At 40.1% G+C, this 20284-nt stretch overlaps 1 protein-coding gene across 2 annotated transcripts in view; it reads right to left on the bottom strand.

The window, feature by feature from the left end:
* Positions 1-12367, bottom strand: part of LOC140488189 (E3 ubiquitin-protein ligase DTX1-like) — a 254164-nt gene extending 241797 nt beyond the window's left edge. Inside the window, exon 1 of one of the 2 annotated variants that reach the window (XM_072588076.1) lies at positions 11458-12367. In XM_072588076.1, the coding sequence (XP_072444177.1) occupies positions 11458-11731 (274 nt within the window). In that variant the 5' untranslated portion in view covers positions 11732-12367. The remainder of the gene's footprint in view (positions 1-11457) is intronic. The other variant, XM_072588075.1, reaches the window with a different exon arrangement.
* Between the last annotated feature and the right edge of the window lie 7917 nt (positions 12368-20284).

Below are 20284 nucleotides of genomic sequence, written 5' to 3'. Positions count from 1 at the left end.
ATGGAATACTACTCACATTCCTAATGGATGCATCTCCATCAACAGGACTAAGCAGCCCTCTTCATTGGCACTTAATTCACCAACATCCATTCCCTCCAGCACAGAAGCTTAGTATCAACTGTGTGCACTATCTACAAGATGCACTACAGAAATTCACTGAGGCTCCTTAGACAATACTTTCCAAACCCACAACTACTCCCATCTGGAAGGAAAAGGGCAGCAGATACATGGGAACACCACCACCTGCAACTTCCCCAAAACCATTCACTATCCTGACTTGGAATTATATTGCCATTTCTTCACTGTTGCTGGGACAAACTCCTGTAATTTGCTCCTTAATGGCATTGTAGGTCAATCCACAGTAGGTAAAAACGAAGCTCCTTGGATGCTGCCTGAACTGCTGTGCTCTTCCAGCACCACTAATCCACAATCCACAGCAGGTGGACTACAGCAGTTCAAGAAGGCAGCTCACCACCATCTTCTCAAAGGCAACAAGGGACGGACAAAAAAATACTGGCCAACCAGCATCACTCTCATCCCACAAATGAATAATACAAAACATATGGTTAGGCTGTAAACAAAGCTTTTCTAACAAAAATAAACAATAATATTTCATGATATAGCTGTGAACTGATTGTAGGAAGGCAGTTAAAAGGATCTCATTCAGACTGCTCTAGGTCACCATAGAAATAATGCAGATACATGGGTAATGCAACAGCCCACAGACCATGGAATTGGTAATAATCGTAGGTCAGGACATAAAAAGAATGACAGTCACAAGACAAAATATTGCCCTTGCATTGTAATTCTCTGACTGTAGTATGAAACATAATTTTAATACTGGTATCAAACATAATCATTGAGTGCTATTCAAAAATCAATGAGATTCAATCTTTGAAAAATCATTTGTCATGTATATATTTCAAAATACATTATGAAACAAATTTGAAATGGTAAATGCCAAAAACCACGTCGAATGCACAGCACACAAATAGGTCGTTTGACACAAGTAGTCAATGCAGTGTTTATATGCTATTTAGTTCACCTATCTCCTACCACCATTATTTGCCTAATTCGAACAGTATTCTGTAATCTTATCTTTATCTAGTTCACACTTAACTATGATAAGATATCAAGGCAGTTTTGATAGCTGATATAGCTTTGCACATGTAACTCTTCATTAACTCTTTATAATTCCTTTTTTCTAAAGCTTATAACCAGTTTTGATCTCATCACTTACTAAACTTGAAAAGGAATGGAAGAATTAAAGTGACTCCTGGGTTCTAAATCAAAAAGGATAAGTTTAAAGTCCGGTCCATTCAGCAAAAGTGAACATATTTAAACGAATGAGAAGAATGATGAAATGAAAAAGCATCTTCTTTCCATTAAAACAAATTATTTGATAACATGACCCAAGAAGCTTTGAATAAAATCATACACAGTTTCTTCTTTTAAAAAAATCATTAATAAATTGAAGAAACTTTCAACACGAAGCAGGGCAATGACAACAAAGTTTTTAAAATATAAAAATGTGAGTACAGCATATGAAAATAATTTATCGAGTTATACAGCATGGAAACAGACTCTTGGGTCCAACTAATCCATGCTGACCATGTTCCCGAACTAAACTACTCCCCTTAAAAATATGCCCCCTAGTCTTGCCATCCCAACCCATATTGTCAAAAAAGTCTGAGGAATGGTGGCAAACATGCTAAGCAGCTTCTTAACCACCCTGTCTATATGTAATGCAAATTTCAAATAAGTATGTACCTGAACGCCTAGGTCTCTCTGTTCTACAACCCTACCCAGGGTCCTACCATTAACTGCCCCACCCTTGTTTGTTTTACAAAAATGCAATACTTCGCATTTATCCAAATTAAACTCCACCTGCCACAACCCACTGACCCAATTGATCAAGACCTCTTTGTATTCTTGGATAACCTTCATCATGGTCCACTCTATTACCAATTTTAATGTCATCTACAAACTTATTAACCATGCCTCCAATACTCTCATCCAAATCATTTGTATGAATGACAAACAAAAGTAGACCCAGTACTCATCTCTATGCTGGTCATAGGCCTCCAGTCCAAAAAATAACCTTCCACCACCACCCTGTCTCCTACCATAAAGCCAATTTTGCATCCAATTAGCAAGCTCATCCTGAATCCCATGTGATATAACTTTACTCATTAGTCTAACGTACGGAACCCTATCAAAGACTTTACTAAAGGCCAAGTAAACAACATTAACCACTCTGCCCTCATCAATCTTTCTGATTACTTCCTGAAAAACTTTATCAAGTTTGAGAGACTTTACGTCCCTCGCACAAAACCATGCTGACCATCCCTAATTATTCCATGCCTCTCCATGTAAATAAATCATCTCCAACATCTTGCACACCACCAATGTCAGGCTCACAGGTCTATAGTTCCCAGAGTTCTCCTTACAGCTTTTCTTACATAAAGGCACAACATTAGCCACCCTCCAGTCCTCCAGCACCTTACCTGTGGTTATAAATGATACAAATATTTTTACCAAGGGTCCTGCAATTTCCTCCCTAACTTCCCACAACATCCAGGCATGTATTTGATCAGGTTCCACAGTTTTATCCAACTTTATATTTTCTAAGACCTCCAGCACTTCCTCTTCTGTAATGAAAAGTGTTTTCAAAACATCAATACTTATTTCCCTGAGTTCTCTCGCCTCAGTTCCTTCCTCCAGAGTAAAAACTGACACAAAATATTCATTTCTTTCCCATCTCCTGAGATTCAACACAAAGATGACCTCTTTGATCTTTAAGGGTGCTTCAATGCTCGCAATTACTTGTATAATTACTTTGGATTATCCTGAACCTTATCTGTCAAAGTTATCTCATATTCTCTCTTTGCCTTCCTGATTTCCCTTTGATGAATGCCCCTACACTCTTAACACTGTTCAAGGGATTGATTTGATCCCAGTTTGTATTCTTGACCAGAACCTTTTATTCTTGACCAGAACCTGGATATCTTTATTCGTCATTGTTCCCTAATTTTACCAGCCTTTTCTTTCACTCTAACAGAAACATAATGCCTCTAAATTCTCATTATCACACTTGTGAAAGCCTCTACTTATCAGTGGTCTCTTTACCTGCAAACAGTCTACTCCAATCAAGTTTTGAAAGTTGTTGTCTCATACCATTACAATTTGTCTTACTCCATTTAAGAACTTTAACTTTCATGGAAGGCTTATCCTTTTCCATAACTATTTTAAAATGAATAAATTATGATCACTCTTCCGAAAGTGTTCCTCTACTAATACTTCAGTCACTTGCTTTGCCTTATTATATTATGGTAGAAAATGGCAGAATGGACCAAGATATTGAATGCACAAAAATGTATCTGACAACTAGTCTGATATGCCAAATGCACTTTATTTTCCATTCAAATTTACATTAGACAATTACGCTAGTGTGATGACATTTGTCCCAGAAGCAGTTTAGTAAATAAAATTTTAAACTTTGTTTAAAATGTCTTTTCAAATTTAAATTATTTACAATGTTTGGAATTGAGTCATAAGAATTTGCATCAATTGTAAAGGGGTCAATTTTAATTCTCTTGGATAATAAGAAATTCTGGGCCTATGAAATATAGCTAACCTTGACCTGGTAGCAGTACCAATGGGAAGAAGTTAAAAAATATGTGTAGCCAGGTGAAAAGGTAAGCTATGTTACTACTTCAAATGCTGTGTCAATTTAAACACTGCTTAGGACAAATTTCCAGCTGGAAGGAACTGCTTAAAGAAGGGTAAAGTAGCCTGCATAGTATAGAGTATTCTGAATAAATTTACTTGAAAGACAGACCAACTCCTACCACCTCCTTTGTCAGATGACTGACTACCATATTAAAAGGTTATAAATTGAATAGCTGGATGAGAAAGGCAATCAGCACAGATGCAGAAACAAAGAGAGAGCAAAGAGAGGTTTTCTGCTTTAGCCACAGAAATAAAATGTAATTTCAAAAGCTCTTGAGGTGGGGATGAATATGCGAGCTAAATGGGAGTGAATCCTAAAAGGTAGCTTGAATAACTAATGCATACAAAAGTTCTAAGAGTTTGTATCAGACAACAAAATTGTGAACCAGGTTTTGTGGATAGTCAGCTGGCAAAGAGTCCTGGACAGCTGTACCATTAGAATTGCCAGGAGCACAGAGAGACAGGGGGAGCGAGAGAAAGAGAGGTAGACATGTACTGGATTGGTGCCCTTGGATGGAATACATTTGCAATTTGATCACCAAACTGATAGAGTTTGAATTACTGTGAGATTGTAAATGGTTCCCAAATTGTGCAGTGAGTAATACAAATGTTCTTGGTTTCCTCAGATATGCCTTTGAAGTAATGATGATTTAAAGTGAAACTTACATTTTCATGAAAAGTGTCATTTGCTTGTAAATGCATATTTAATTCCAAGAAGTGGGATCTTGTTTCATTACAGGGTCAGATAGGAAATGCAAAATGCCATAAACAAGTGCAGAAAATAGTCAAGGCAGCTAATGGAATGCTGGCCTTCATATCTGAAGAGCTAGAGCATAGGGATGCAAACATTATTTGCAGTCATACAAAACGCTAGTTAGACCCTGCTTGTGAGTGCTGTGGACAGATCAAGTCACCACATCCTAGCAAAGAAGCTTTGGCACTGGATGGAGTTCAATGCAGGTTTACAAGGTAATACCTAGACTTCAGGGGTTAAGTTATACAGAGAGATTAAATAAATTTAGTCTTTATTCCTTAGAATTTAGAAGGTTAAGAGGTGATCTAATCAAGGTCTTCAGGATATTAACAGGGAATGACAGTTTATCGTTACCTACCCTATCTCAAATGTTTGAAGATTCTAGAATGAGGTGACACAGTCTAAGAATTATGACCAGGCCATTCAGGAGCGATGTTAGAAAGCAATTCTACATGCAAAGCGTGGTGGAGGTTTGGAATGCTCTTCCTCAAACGGCAGTCAATGCTGAATCAATTGCTCAATTTAAATCTGAGATATGTAGTCATTTTTATTAAGCAAGGGTATCAAGGATATGGGCCCATGAAAGGGATAGGGAGTTCGGCCAAAGATCAGCCATGATATTATTGAATGGCACAACAGCTCAAGGGGCTGAATGGCCTGCTCCTGTTCCTACCATGTGAAACTTAGCTATTTTGGTTTCCAGTTTTCCTCATATTGCATCATGCTTCATGTCAAAGAATAATATTAGTTAAATTAATCCTAATTTATATAAGAATTGGATTAAAAGAACTGTTCAAAATACTGGTGGTAATACTTTATTAAACCTTTACCGATTCATATATCAGCAAAGGTGTCATTTGATTCCAAAATAATTCTCTTCAAACACCACATAAGACTGTCATGTGACAAACTCTTTTTGAGTAATACCAAGATCAATTTCAATTCTTTGAACACACTATGAATACCTGCCACTTGCCTTTAAATTAAAATCTCAATCTACTTTGTAAATTTTAAACACTGTAAATTTGGAAAACACCGACAACTGATGACTTCTTTCTACAAATTATAAATATTCAGAAGTTGTAACCATCAAACTTATACTTCATTTTTATTAGGTTTGTGTTATCCCCTGAATAATTGTACCAATGATATCATAGGTTGAATCTCAGCCATGATTTCCACACAATCTGTTCAATTTATGCCATTAGGGAAATATTTCACCAACAAATGAGGGATGCTGTTATCCTGCCAAGAAAAAGAGAAGCACGTTTTCAAGGCTGTGCATTTTTCAGTTTTGGGGTTTGGCTCATTTGGTGTCAGAATTAACGTTACATGATCAGTTTGAGAATTGCAATAAAAAAGTAAAAATGTACTTGAAATGCAATATGTTCATCTTCTGAAACAAACAAATAACTTTCGTGATACTCATTAAATGCAGCTCCAGAAGTGCAGACAGCTGTTTTGGTCAAGCTCCATCTATTCTGTTTTCATTTGACTGGACAATTCATAACTTTTATAATTAAAAAGACATAACCCTTCAAAATGTGTATCCATCAGAATTGTGTTAGAATGGAAATCATCAATTCAGGCTTTTGAGCAAAGTTTTTAATAAGTTACACTAGAACCTTTTTAATACTAATTACAATACCAGTTTATCTGTTAATTAGAATTTGGCTGAAGGACTTTAATCCACATTTCTAAAGTTGAAAACTAGCTCTCGATGTTATTATGAGATGTCTAATGATTGATCTCGAACTAAATTAAGCAATACTTTTCTAAATTCTCTGTGCAAGTAGCTCTAAATGCATCATAATACTCTATATTTCAACAGAAATATTCATACTTTCAAGACTTTTTTGAAAAAAAGTTTACATATGGCATTTAATTTGACTGTAATTCTTGATGGTCCAGGTCCCTTAAAAAATTGTTAAAATTACAAAAAATTACAATGCACCTTGATAACTTAAAATCATTCAGTGGATGAAAAAATATTCTTAACTTACAAATATGAGCACAACATGCAACCTTTCACTCGTACCCCTCCCTATCATGTGTGCTCTTGTCACATTGTTACTCAGTCAGAAATAGTAACTGTTTTCTCCTATGATTGTCCTTGATTATGTCCAACACCACACATTGCTTGACAAATTAAGAAGCATTCACATTATCCCACTTGCTTCCTCTACAATGATACAGCTTACACTGTTTAAACTCATGTCAGGAGTCACTGCAGGCTCTTAAAAATAAGGTGTGTTTCCATTTTAACATGTTCAGAAATAATTCAGGGAAGGAACAGCCAAGAAGGCATCTTTCTATTGACTTAGAATTAAAAATATCATCTACCTTAAAAATTATGTATAATATTGAATTAAATGACAATCATTTCAACTCAATTGCTAATCTAATTAGATCTTGTGCCAATTAGATCTTAGAATTAAAGTAAAACTTCTGGAGAGACATACAATTCATAGTACCCCAACCCCACCCTAATGAATATGAGCAATCTGCAACTACTGTGGAGCCAGAGAAATGTGCCTGCTCCCAGGTATTGTACAAAATTGAAATATTTTCAAAGTTTAGGCACCTCCTCTAGCAGCTATTGAACCACATGTTATGGCTCAATGCCACATTAGGATCTTACAATTTGTATAGTCCTCCAATTTGAACAACCACATCAGCCTATTTCAGGCATGTGCTCTGGGCAACTAAAAGCCTCAAACACAATTTCGCCCGAGATACACTTTGAAGGAGATTGTGACCTGTTTTTGGAAACAGAATCAAAGCACTAGATATGCTGCAAATCTGAAATAGAAACAGACACTAGTGGAAATACTCAGCAAGTTAGGCAGTAACGGCAGAGAGGGAGGGACAGAGTACACAGACCTTGCATCAACTTTGCTTTCAATTCCCATGCTTTCTCTGATTTTGGACTCTGTTTGCCTATTTTTTGCATGACAAATGGAGTCATCAATGTCTAACTGCTGTACTCCCCTTTGGTGTGTTCTACAGCGCAAACACACTGCAGCAACAATGAAGTTTCACATCTGTTTACTCTGAGCTATTCCAGGATCGAAGTTGCCCTGAAAATTCCCACACAAATGAGTAATGCTTTTTAAAAGCTAAATTTCCTATCAAAATGATAAGCATTCTAACCTCTGACATAGAATGGCCAAAACATTTAACGTTCAGTTCCAGCATTCAGTGAACATCACTACCTCAGCTCTTTTGAATATGTTCCAACTGTGTTGCCATGGGTCAAGACCTAGCCATATTCCCTCCATTGTTTGTTTCACAATATTGCTTAGTAACAGTTCATACAAACCTCATGGCCAACAGAAATCTGATTACAAAATTTGCAGTGTAGATTCAGAGTTTTGAGCACAAGATTTTAAAAAGCACCTGTTAATGACTGTGTTCTGCTATTTTAATAATTACTGCCATCAACACGATTGCCCTTAAAACAAGTTTGGATAGCTCTGTAAAACTTCCTGTTTAAATTATGCAGACTTGTAAAATCAGCTTTTTTTAAATGGAACAGTGCAGTGGTCATCACTTTTCACACGTTGTCGACAGTCAAAAGTGAAATCAGTACATAGGAACATAAAACCAGAGCAGGGATTGGCCATTCACTCCATCAAGTATACCCTATCATTGAGTAGATGGTGGCTGATCAAATTATGGCCTTAAATCCACTTATCTTTCCTGCAACCCACAACCCCCAATTCCCCTGCTAATCAAAAATCTGTCGAACTTAACCACGAATACATCGAATGTTCTTGTTTCTATTATGCACTGTGGAATAGAATATCCAAAAGCCAGCAGCCCTATGAGACAATCTACAATTCAAATCTATCTCAAATGAGACACCCATTAATTTGAAACTGTGCCCGCTTGTTCTAGATTCCCCAAAAGAGGAAACTTCCTCTCAGAGTCAACTCTGCCAAGCCCTTCAGAATCTTAGATGTTTAAATAACATCTCTTTTCATTCTTCTAAATGCTAATTAGGTATAAGCCCTACCATTCATTGAGTCAGAGTCATACAGCACAGAAACAGACCCTTTGATCCAACTAGTCCGTGCCAACCATAATCCCAAACTAAACTAGTCCAACCTGCCTAGGCCTGGCCCATATCCCTCCAAACATTCCTTCTGCATGTACATGTCTAAATGTCTTTTAAAAGTCGTAACTGTACCCACATCTACCATTCTTCTAGAAGTTTATTCGACACAATGACCACTCCGTTAAAAAAGAAAATGCCTCATGTCTTTTTTCATTCTTTCGCCTCTCATCTTAAAAATATGCCCCATAATCTTGAAATCTCCCACTCTAGGGAATAGACACCTGCCACTCACCTTATCTATACCGCTCATGATTTTATAAATTTCTATAACGTCACCCCTCAACCTCCTAAGATTACCCTCATCTCCTCCGAACATAAATCAGTCGGGTGAACCCTCTGAACTGTCTCCAGTGCAAGCATGTCCCACCAAGGGTAAAGTGAGCAAATCTGTACACACCACTCTACCTGTGGTAAGAATGAAATCACCATGCCAACTCATAATGTTTTGTTTCAGGGTCTATGACACTACGACACTGGTATCTATAAACTGACTTGAAAATTGAAAGAAAACTTAAAAGGGAAGTAACAAAGCAGGGGATACTTCATTTCCCAAATGGGGGATACTTCAATTACATCAATTCTTACACCAATGACATATATCAGGCTATGAATTTAAACAGTTTTAAATGCTTTGGTCACAAACACAGTGAATTTCACGATTTAGTATAAACTTCAGGCCAAAAGTTAAAATGAGGTTGCACCAATCACTTTCTTGGAATATCAAAAATATACCCGAGCACAGTCATGCCCAGTGTTCAAATTCAGATTTATCTCAATAAGCAAAGTCCTGAAGATGCCCATTGGAATCAGAAGTCTGCAGTCACACAACAATGCACCTTGGATCTGAAAAATCTTGTTGTTCTGGTAATGAGGTGTGAAATTAAGAAAGGTCAGTGACTGAAAACCATGCAGCCTGAATCCAAACAATTTCCACAATTTTTTGTTTTTGGTTAAGTAGCATCTTAAAAATACAGTCGTGAATGTGTATGTTACAAATGATTCCATTCCGCTCTTGCTGACAGCTCATAGTCTACAGTTTGAGCTTGTTATCCTTCTTTCCCCAAATTCAACACCTGGATGGAAACTGGGATGTTACTTTGTTACAGTTAGATCCCTTATTGTCTGACAATGAATTACAAAATCTAAAGGGAGCCCCCCCCCCTCCCCCGCCTTCTTAAGGCTGACATAAAAACATCATGCTGAGAGATGGGGCACCATCAGACCACTTACCAGTGTGACTCCCCACTACAATCTACCATTCAGTTCTAAGGAAATATAGACAGAAAGACTGTGATAGAAGCCTGAAGTGTAGATGCCTTTTAGGAACGGATCAATGTACTTTGATTTACGTTTTGATAGCATTCTGAATGAAACCTCAATTGTAAAACCAAAATGATTTCTCTCACAGGACGACTGCCAGTGGAGAGGATCTGACAGTCACATTCTATTTCAAAGGTATTTTGGAGTATTTTGTTAGCCATGTGATTTTGCATGCAAGAATCAAGCAATCATATCCAGTCAGTCTGTGACAAGCAAACTGCTGCTGAGATGTCAGCACACAACGTGTGGTTTCCATTCCTGTGTTATAACCAGCTACAACCAAGGGCTGCCAAAACATCTTTCCAGGCATAACTTTGGATGTTTTGGTTTCGAACACTGCACAATTATCCTGGGAAGTACACTGTGACTAAATCATGTCGATGATAAGATTTCAGATCTTTATATTCTCAGAGCAGAATCTAAGGTGTGCATACCAGTCAATACCACCTGCCAACCTGCTCCAAATAGACAGACAGCCACTCCAGAATGTACCTTGCCACCGCTAGCATGGCGACAAGGGATTGGAAAGGTTCATTCTGAATGGCTTCAAATTCCCCCCCCCCCCCCCCATTATCTGGCGTCTGGAAGAGATTCCTCTTCCGCAACCTTTGCTGGGTATTGCAATGCAATGCGCCAGACCGCTCCGTCAACCAGCCAGTGTCCCCGGCTGCACTCTCTCGGCTCATTTATACCCCCCACCCCAAACAAACCCCCGGAATAGATGGGGGGGGGGGGAAGAGAGAGATTCCGGCCGCTCCCAATACCCCAGCATGCCTCCGTGTAACAGGAGAGAAAATCCTCAGAGAACGATCAACGGCCAAACCTCATTCCAGTGGGAAGTGGGGACGGAGGGGGAACAAACAATTGGACCCCTGTCAGGGGCTGCTCCTTTAGGACAAACCAACGCCGAATGGGGGGCGGGAAGAGTGGGGGGTCGCCAGCATCGGGGGGGGGGGGGGGGGGGGCGCTGGGCTGGAGGCTGCAGGGACAGAGCGAACCGCACAACCACCTCGGGGCTGGGGGGGGGTGGAATTCATCTGTATTTCTGCCGCACCGGAGACATCAATCAGCCTGATCCAGATGGAGAAGGGCAGGGATGTGGGAATGCACCGGTAGGAATGGGGGGGGGGGGGGGGGAAAGGAGAGAGACACGGTCCCCACATGGGGAGCAGGCTTGGGGGCTGAGTTTGAGAAAGGAGACGGCACCTTGAGATGTTCCTGACTTCTCCCCCCCTCCCCTCTCTCATCTCCACCGTGCCCTGACAACACACTGAATCGGAACCATTTCCCTCTGATGTACACACACACACACACACACACACATCCATATCCCCCTCCCCCCCATTGTCTCTGTGAGTGGGGGGGGGTGTCGATTTTAAGACGGTGAATGGGGTTTTACAGGAGGTAGGTGTGGTTCTGTATGTGATTATTGTGGGGTTTTTTATTGTATTGTGACTGGGCTGGTGGGGAATCTATCTCCAGGTTGGTAGAGGAGGGGGGGGGGGGGGGTATAAGAAAATGTGCCACTTACCTGTGTCTTGCCGGAACTGGTGCATGGACTGCAGGTCAATGATATAAGGGGAGAGCTGTGCCTCCGCCTGGCCCAGCACCACGCTCCCTCTGGCATTGCACTTGACGATGTTCTCGATGTGGTGACACACGCCCGCGCTGTACGGTCTCCAGCGGCCGTGCTCGTTCAGCCATTCCCAGACCACCACCCGGGCGAAATTCTGCGGTGGGAAGCCGAAGCCGAAGCCGCTCGCCGGCAGCATCGCTGGGGTGGCGGCGGCGGAGGGTCGAGCCATTGGAAAGGTGGTCGGGGTCGGGGTCGGGGTCGGGGTCGGGAGGGGGCGGCTTGACTCGCTGAGCCTCCCCCCGCTCCTCCTGTCCTCTCCCTGCGGACGCTGGAGGTGTCGGCTCGCTGGGTCCACTCGGTTAGCCTTCCCTCTGTGTGTGTGTGTCTCTGTCCCTTTCTCTAATCTCGATCTCTCTGTCTCTCTCAGGTATGAACGCAGCCTTTCCCCCAGAAACAGCCAAAGGTGTGAGAGACAACCCGTCTGCCTAGTCCCGCATCTGAGTCCCACCTCCCTGCTTGCTGTCCCCTCCCCTAGTGCCCTGTGAGCAGCCAGCGACGCGCCGAGGGTGGGACCCCGGCTCCGCACTGATTGGCAACAAGCACCACCGCCACAAACCAAACACACACACACACACAATCAGAGAGAGATAAAAGACAGCGAGAGGCGGAGGAAGGCGATTTTTTTTCTCTCTCTCACACACACACACACAGTCAGCCCGGCCTGCATCCAAAAGAGCAACAAGACACACCGCGTATCAGTAACAGCCTCACGTCGCAAAGGCATTCGCTGCAGCTTGAGGGAGACAGAGACAGACAGGGACACAGAGCCCCAGGGACAGCACCCGCCTGTGCTTGCGGAAGGATGAGCTGTCAGACGAACCCGGCTCCGAGTTCGCCTCCCCCCCTCCCCATGGAAATGAGCAGTCAACCTCTGTCCTGACCATCCAACACTGCAGAAGGGTGGAAAGTTAATTCATGGGCAGAGTGCAGGGAGGGGCAAGCCAGTCAAGGGATTTTGACAAATCTTCCCCTAGGCTCCGTGATGAGCTGGCTCTCTCCCGTGCTTGTTCACACGTTAGGCAAAACCAGACAAAGTAGAATGGGAATCAAATGTTGCAGTTAACACGACGAGAGGAAAATATATCCTATTGTGTCTGAATGGCACGTATCAAGCACGAGCAGTCGCTGTGAGCCATACAATTCCCTCTGGTACTGAGTGGACATGTCAGATTACACAGAAAGAGGCTATTCAGTCCAATGGATGGAACTTATCAGAAACAAAGACAGAAATTGCTGGAAAAGCTCAACAGGTCTGACAGCATTTGAGAAACAGGGTCTGAGGAAGGGCCACTCGACCCGAATCGTTAACTCCGATTTCTCTCCATAGATGCTGTCAGACCTGCTCAGTTTTTGTTTCTGATACACACTATCCGCAGTTCTTCCGGTTTTTATTTGGTGTTTCTTATTGCGAACAAAGATTAATGTGTACAAACTTGCTAGAATTCTTTTTAGCGAATGGGGATGCAATAATTAAACTTAGTCTTAGGTAAGGATCTAAAATTGAGAATTATAGAAGTGTTTAAGTCCATAGAGTTTAACACTACAGAAAGAGGCCCTTTGGCCCATCTTGTCCACGCAGGTCATGAAGCACCTATCTCCACAACAGTTTCCAATACTTGGCCCATAACCTCCTACACTTCAAATGTTCATCAAAATACTTCTTAAATGTTGTGTCAGTGCCATCTCTGCCACCCTTTCAGCCAACAAATTTCAGATACCCACCACCCACTCTAGGTGAAAATATGCTTCTTCAAAGCCAGTCTCAATTTCCTACCCTTTCCTTTAAATCTCTGCCTCCTGGTTACTCGACTAATAGGAAAAATATCTTCTTCTCTACCTTATCAATGCCCCATATCATTGGGAAGACCTCATTTAGGCCCCACTTCAGCCTTCTCCACTCTAAGGAAAATTACCCCATCCTATCGAGTCTCTCTTCATTACTGAAAAGTTTCAGCCCAGGCAACATCCTGATGAATTTCCCGTGCATTCTCATTAGTGCAATCACATCCTTAAAGTTACAAATTGTAAAGTTATTATGGCACAGAAGAAAATTGTTCTGCCCACCATACCATTTTTTGTAAAGTAACCCAGTCAGTCCTGTTATCCCACTCTATGCCCATAAGCACATACATTTCCTTCCTTCAAGGGCTTCTTCAATTCCTTTTGAAATCATCGATCAGCGGTAAGTTTCAAGTCTTTATAACTCACGGCACAAAATGTTCTTCCTCACCTCCGCCCTGCAACTGTTGCCAAAGCCTTAAATCTGTCTTCAGTAGTTTTTGTATCATCAGCCAATGGCAGCAGCTTTTCTCTCTCTGACTTACCGAAGCCTGTCTTGCATATCTTGATCAAATCTCTCCTCAAATGGTCTAAGTACTCTTTGCTCCAAGGAGAAGCGCTCCAGTGTTTGAATGCCACTTTGTAGTTAAAATGAGGGGCAAGGACAGAAATCACAGGTTCTGGTCCAGGCCTCCAGTCCTGCTTAAGTCCCCTGACCAGAACACAGCAGGCCCAAGAGAGCACCATGCCGTGGTTATTGGGCCCTGATGTACTTCCCTTTTCCAAGCATTATCTAAAATCCCTCATCCATGTAACCATTCTGGTAAAATTCTTCTCCACTTTTTCTGTGTAAGTGACCATTTCAGACTACTCTCTTCTTTCCTTCCCATTGATCTAAAATAGGTATCCCATCAACTCTAATTTGAATCCAAGATCTTTCCATAGTTTTGAGTATATTTTCTGAGACTATTCCAGAAGTTCTGAATTGTTAAGTTTCCACTAAAAGCTGTTTTGGTCACACTCACTTGAAGTTTCCAGAATTGATAGCACAGGCAGTACTCAACATTCCAATTCTAGTTAAGAACTCAATGATTTCCATGCACTTGCTTCTCTTTATTATTTAAAAATCTCGAATAGTAATCCTCCCTTGCACTACATTTGCTAAGTCATTTCTAATTGAAGGCAACGTCATCCTGTTGACCTTGATTGAACCCTTGCTAATATCAGCCCAATTGTTTTCAATGCTGAAGAGACAGATTGCACACCTTCTTCATTTTGATAGGTTTGCGCGCTGAAACATATGGGATATCCAAAAATTGTTGAAATTGCAGTGGATGAACAGGATAACTCACAAACTTTGTGTCTGTGACTTACTAGATATATCTTTGTGGACTTCAGTTGACTTAATAGGGCATCCTGATAGCAAAGGAACTGTGCAGTAAGATTACTGTGGGGACTTGCAAAATGTTAAGAGCTGTCAGCCTTGCTGGCAGCTTTATGGTCTATTTAAGTTGTGTCCAACAGAGAACCCTTCAGTTCCATTGTTATACTCTCTACAACGTTTGAAGTATCCTTTTCATCATCTTGAATGGTTTCTGTGTGTTGCAATCTGCAGTTCAGTTTTGTTCCGCACATTTACCCACAATGAAAAGGGTTACTCACTAAAAATAAATTATTTATATTTCATTTGGAATTTCAAGTGGAAAAGCTGTTTAGTCCCATTCAACAGAATTCAGATGCTGAAAATGTAAATTTGTTTTTGATTTTAGAATCGGACTTTACGTCAAAACATTGAAAGCAATTGACACTCATTATTATGCAGTTAAAACTATGTATTGCAAGACTGTACTAGAAAACATCAAGGAAAGCAGCCAGTCTTTTTCATTAAGAGTTGAGGAAAGAATGTTGGCAGGGACACCAGAGAACCCACTGCCATTTTGACACTAATCCCTACCCGCACAGATAATTTAAATCTCTCTAGAAAAAGAAACCTCACACTTCTGACATCACATCGTCTCACCACTGCACATGTGTCACGCGGCATTATAAGATCAAAGCCCACAACCTTCTGACTGGGAATTGAAAGAGCTACCAACTGAACGAATTTAATGCGTGAGCAATCTAATTCATACTTAATAGTACTGAAGACATTGGGTCAGTAGTCCTGAAATAGTGTCGTATCATTTACATTATAAGGAATTTAGACACAGAACTCCATATGATTTTCCATTGACCTGTTAACATTGAGAGAGTCACCAGCAATTTCTTAATATGGCTTTAATCACATGGGAAAGCTATGATGTTTAGTGATGCTCTTAGCAACTATATTTGACGAGTTTAGTAAGCAAATAATGCCAGAGAAATCAAAACTGTCTCAGGTGAAATGAAAGAGTTACTTAAGTCACAAGGTAAAATACTGAGTGAGAATTTCCATCTAATATTGCATAGTTCTGTTATAGAAATGCTTCAGAAAGGGACATAGAATGTGTAGAGTTAACAAAAACACCCTTTCATCTTCCGACACCTCAGTTCAAATTTAGCCAAAGCCTAATAGGATAAAAATATATTTTCTTCCAGCTCATATCTGACTGAAATTTAAAATGAGCTTAGACTGTTACAAACTATGTCCTAATGAATAAAGACAAAATAGTGCGGCTGCTAGGAATCTGAAACAAACAGAAAACACAAGAAAAACTCAACAAGTCTGGTTGTATTTGCAAAGAGAGAAACAGAATATCCAGTAAGAATTTACAAGTTTATGAGTTACAAGTTCTGAAGAAGAGTCATACTGGACTTGAAATGTTAACTGTTTCTCTCTCCACAGAGGGTTCCAAACCTGTTGAGTTTCTCCAGCAGTTTCTGTGTTTATGTCCCAATGAATGTGCTTTCTTGACAGGTTCACATTTTCCCATAAGACACTGCCAGAGTTTTGCCCATCCGCAATCTATTTATATCCCTCTGCAGTCTCCTCATGTCTTCTTTATTTGACGTGCCACCTTTCTCAAATGCCTTTTAGAAATCCAATTACACCAATCTAAAGGTTTCCATTTGTCTATGTTTCCTGTTGCTTTCTCAGTTAGTAAAGTTTGACAAACTGATAAGATCTGAAACTCATTATAACCATGTGTTTATTTCATATTCATCTTCAAGCTGTTGAAACATAGGGCTGATATGCATTGAGGAAAATAAGCCAGGAATTAGAAATCTGAGAACAAAAGCTGGCAGGAAACCATTCAGTAGCTCAAAATATAAAGACCTGGAGCTTTGACTCCGAGGCATCATTTACACTCTCTGACTGTGATTCTGACTCAAAGCCATCTGGAATGAACTCATCGCCAGTGATTATTAGAGTCATCGATGATTAAGATGACAAGGGCATAAAAGAAGATTTTAGCAACAGATTGAAGTGTGGAGTCAGGAGACATTAAGCAAATCAAAATAGTTTTTGACATGGAAAGGGTATGCATAGGATGCATAGTTGGATTAAACAGTGCATCCATTGTTTCTTCCATGGACATGCTTAAAGTGTCCTTTGAATGTCTGACAGTTGGAAATTTGATAAAGTGGTCAATTAAGAGAAAATTGTTGTATATGGTGAATAAATTAGTTGTGATATTAGAGCAAGGAACTAACAGAACCACATGAGGATTGAGTTCTTTGTGTTGCTGTGGTTGTTGACTCTGCCACACCTTGCACATTCTCACTGTCTTCTTGATGTCATTGTGGATCTCTGGCTCATACACTATATCCCATGCTAGATGTCTTGTTTGCCCTATGCCTGTATGTTCATGTAACTGTACAGCCACTTGTTTCCCTTTAAAAATCACACTCAGTCGAGATAGTGAGTTCATCTCTGCATGGCCAAAGGAATCTGAGAGTGTCTGGCACTTCTTGTATGTGTCAGACATCCATCTGTGATCTTTCCAGACTGCCTACAAATGTGGATTCAGTTATTTCTTTCTAAAGCTAATTGCATCAGTGCTGACCAAAGTTCACGAGATCCACCTTCAGCTTTCTTCTACTTCACTGTCTGTGCTGTCTTCTTGTCTCGTGGAATGTTTGCATTTTTATTTGAGTTTGATAATCTGCTCATTCCAAGGTAACTGTTTTAGTACCAGGCTTTCAACAAGCATCACAGTTATTTTCCTGCACTTTTACCAATATTGGAATAATTAGATCGCATTTGCAATAGACTTTTGTATCCAAATGCAACTGATTTATCATCTTGCCTACTGCTGCCTCACAGCGCCAGAGACCTGGGTTCAATTCCCACCTCAGGCAACTGACTGTGTGGAGTTTGCACATTCTCCCTGTGTCTGCGTGGGTTTCCTCCGGGTGCTCCGGTTTCCTCCCACAGTCCAAAGATGTGCAGGTCAGGTGAATTGGCCATGCTAAATTGCCCGTAGTGTTAGGTAAGGGGTAGATGTAGGGGTATGGGTGGGTTGCGCTTCAGCGGGTCGGTGTGGACTTGTTGGGCCGAAGGGCCTGTTTCCACACTGTAAGTAATCTAATCTAATCTAATCTAATCTAAAAAAGTCATTGTAGTCTACATATTGAATTTGTTAATGGTTTGTTCCAAACTATTCCCATGTTTTGTGATTAGTTTCCACAGTGAACTGCTCACTGAACAGGTGAGGTACAATTACAACATTTAAAAGGCATCTGGATGGGTATATGAATAGGAAGGGTTAAGAGGGATATGGGCTAAATGCTGGCAAATAGAACTGGATTAATTTAGAATATCTGGTTGGCCTGGTCTGCTTCTGTACGTACATCTCTATTACTCTGTTATTCTGTATGAAATATTGTTAAACCAAATGCTCAAACAAGTGTTTCAAGCTCAATATTGGAATAATTAGATCGCATTTGCAATAGACTTTTGTATCCAAATGCAACTGATTTATCATCTTGCCTAATGCACACTGAATTGAAAGTGGGGTGGTGGAAAAGGCAGCATCCAGGGACCAGGAGAATCGATGTTTCGGGCATAAGCCCTTCATCATGAATGAATCTGAGCTGCATCAACTTCCAGGATTGCCATCTTTCTTGGATAATAGCATTGTAAGATATATAGTTCTGCTGAGATTGCTTGTTTGAGTTATTCAAACATGTGATAATGGTCTTCCTAGAGTATATTCAATATGTCTTCCCTGAAGAATTGTTGAAACAATGCTACCCTATTGTAAAATGTTAGTACAGATAAAACTAGGAATTTATAAAAGCTGATACATTCCAGTAAATCTTCTTTGCTCTGATGAATAGGTGTATGTCATACATGTTCGATTCTTGCGACAGATTCCATAATCTGAATAAACGGAAAAGTTGATCTGACCTACTTATACCTGGCATTTTCTCCTGTTGAAGAAAAGTCCTTCACAACAAGCTGCTGCTATCGGTGAGTGTAAAATTCAGTTGTGCCTTTCTTTGGTTTTGTGAACACCACGTATCATCATCAATATAGGCAGACTCAGGAATACTGACCATAATTCTATACATGTTCCACAGGAATAGGACTTGGCTGACAGAGAGACTGAGAAGTAATCTGCAAAAGATATGTCTTCCAAATGATGTTCTGAAAGTAGTGCTCTCCTGAGATTCTCCTACCAAGCAAACTGACCAATATCTTGTGTTTGACATCTAGATTTTAGTTCTTGTAATGATAGAAATTTTGTGGGCATTTCTTTAGAGAACTTTTTGATGTCTCGAGTCCAGACATATCCTGATCATGTCATCTTTCCCTGGCATTCACAGATTAGAATTGCAGTGATGTGCACAATGTCATTAAATTCATATCACCTAGCTCACTGTTCATCTTCTTTTGAATGTGAACACTGCACTTTAAGCCCAGAAGCTGATTAAACTTAACAACTGTAAGCTTTTATTAAACTCTAAATGCAAACAAGACTAGATTTTTCAATATACTTAACTGTGCAGGATGCAGAAGGGAGATGGTCTCTAGTCAAAGAGATTCATCCTGCAGCCTTCAACAGATTCTGAGATTTGTTCTGCTACAACCTGAGGGAAGAAGAATCACTGTAAGTCAGTGCACTAGGCCACAGAGAACTTAAGAAGCCTCTAACAATTGCAGAAAACACCTGCTGATGGTCACTCGAAGTTACTACTCAGGGTAATAGGGATACAAGAATATGTTAGAAACTGGAAACAACTGTGGACTGCTTGGTACGTGGATGATAATTCAGTAAAGATTGTGATGGGTGCTAAGTATTTAACGGGAGTGCTCTTCTCTGTAGTTTAAAATTTAAGTTGGCCATGAAAAGAAAACAGTATTTTGTCAATAATGGAATTAGTCATTTGTCACAGTAAGATGGGTAAAAGGTAAAATCTTGATGTGTCATCCTTTCAATTGTGAAAAATTACGGGTCTTTACATAGATCATAATAGTTATAAATTACTTTGTATAGTAGATTATAATAGTTATAGATAACTTTATGCTAAATTTGATTGTGACTTGATCTAGATCCTTGCTATTGGCACTTAATCTCCAGAGCAATATTTGAGTTTAAGGAACAGCCATCTATTAAAAATAAATAAAAGGCATTCCTCATCGCCAGAAACCAGATGGAATTGTCATTTAGATCTTAGCTACCAGAAATATTTCAGCAACCAGATTGAATATATAGAGGATAACAGGTGGCTGTCAGTGAGTTAGAAGGATTTAATGAAACGGACAGTTTTAAATGATGCCATAAATAGCGAGAGTAAAAGATTTGCCTGCATAATGCTCTGAAACTGGTTCCCTTTATAAAATTGCTTGAAGATGTTTCAACGTCACAAGGTACTTTTTAAGGAAAGTATTATTATAATCCATATAATTTATACATTATTGTCAGCTTGTTTCGAAGATAGCTTCCTTGCTTCTGCATCAAAAAGCTGTGCCTTCAAATCCCCTCCTGGACCTCAACGTTTGCTGTACAAGGCACTG

The sequence above is a fragment of the Chiloscyllium punctatum genome, chromosome 17 (assembly GCF_047496795.1).
Source record: "Chiloscyllium punctatum isolate Juve2018m chromosome 17, sChiPun1.3, whole genome shotgun sequence".
Lineage (NCBI taxonomy): Eukaryota > Metazoa > Chordata > Chondrichthyes > Orectolobiformes > Hemiscylliidae > Chiloscyllium > Chiloscyllium punctatum.
This window is presented reverse-complemented; position numbering and strand designations above follow the sequence as displayed.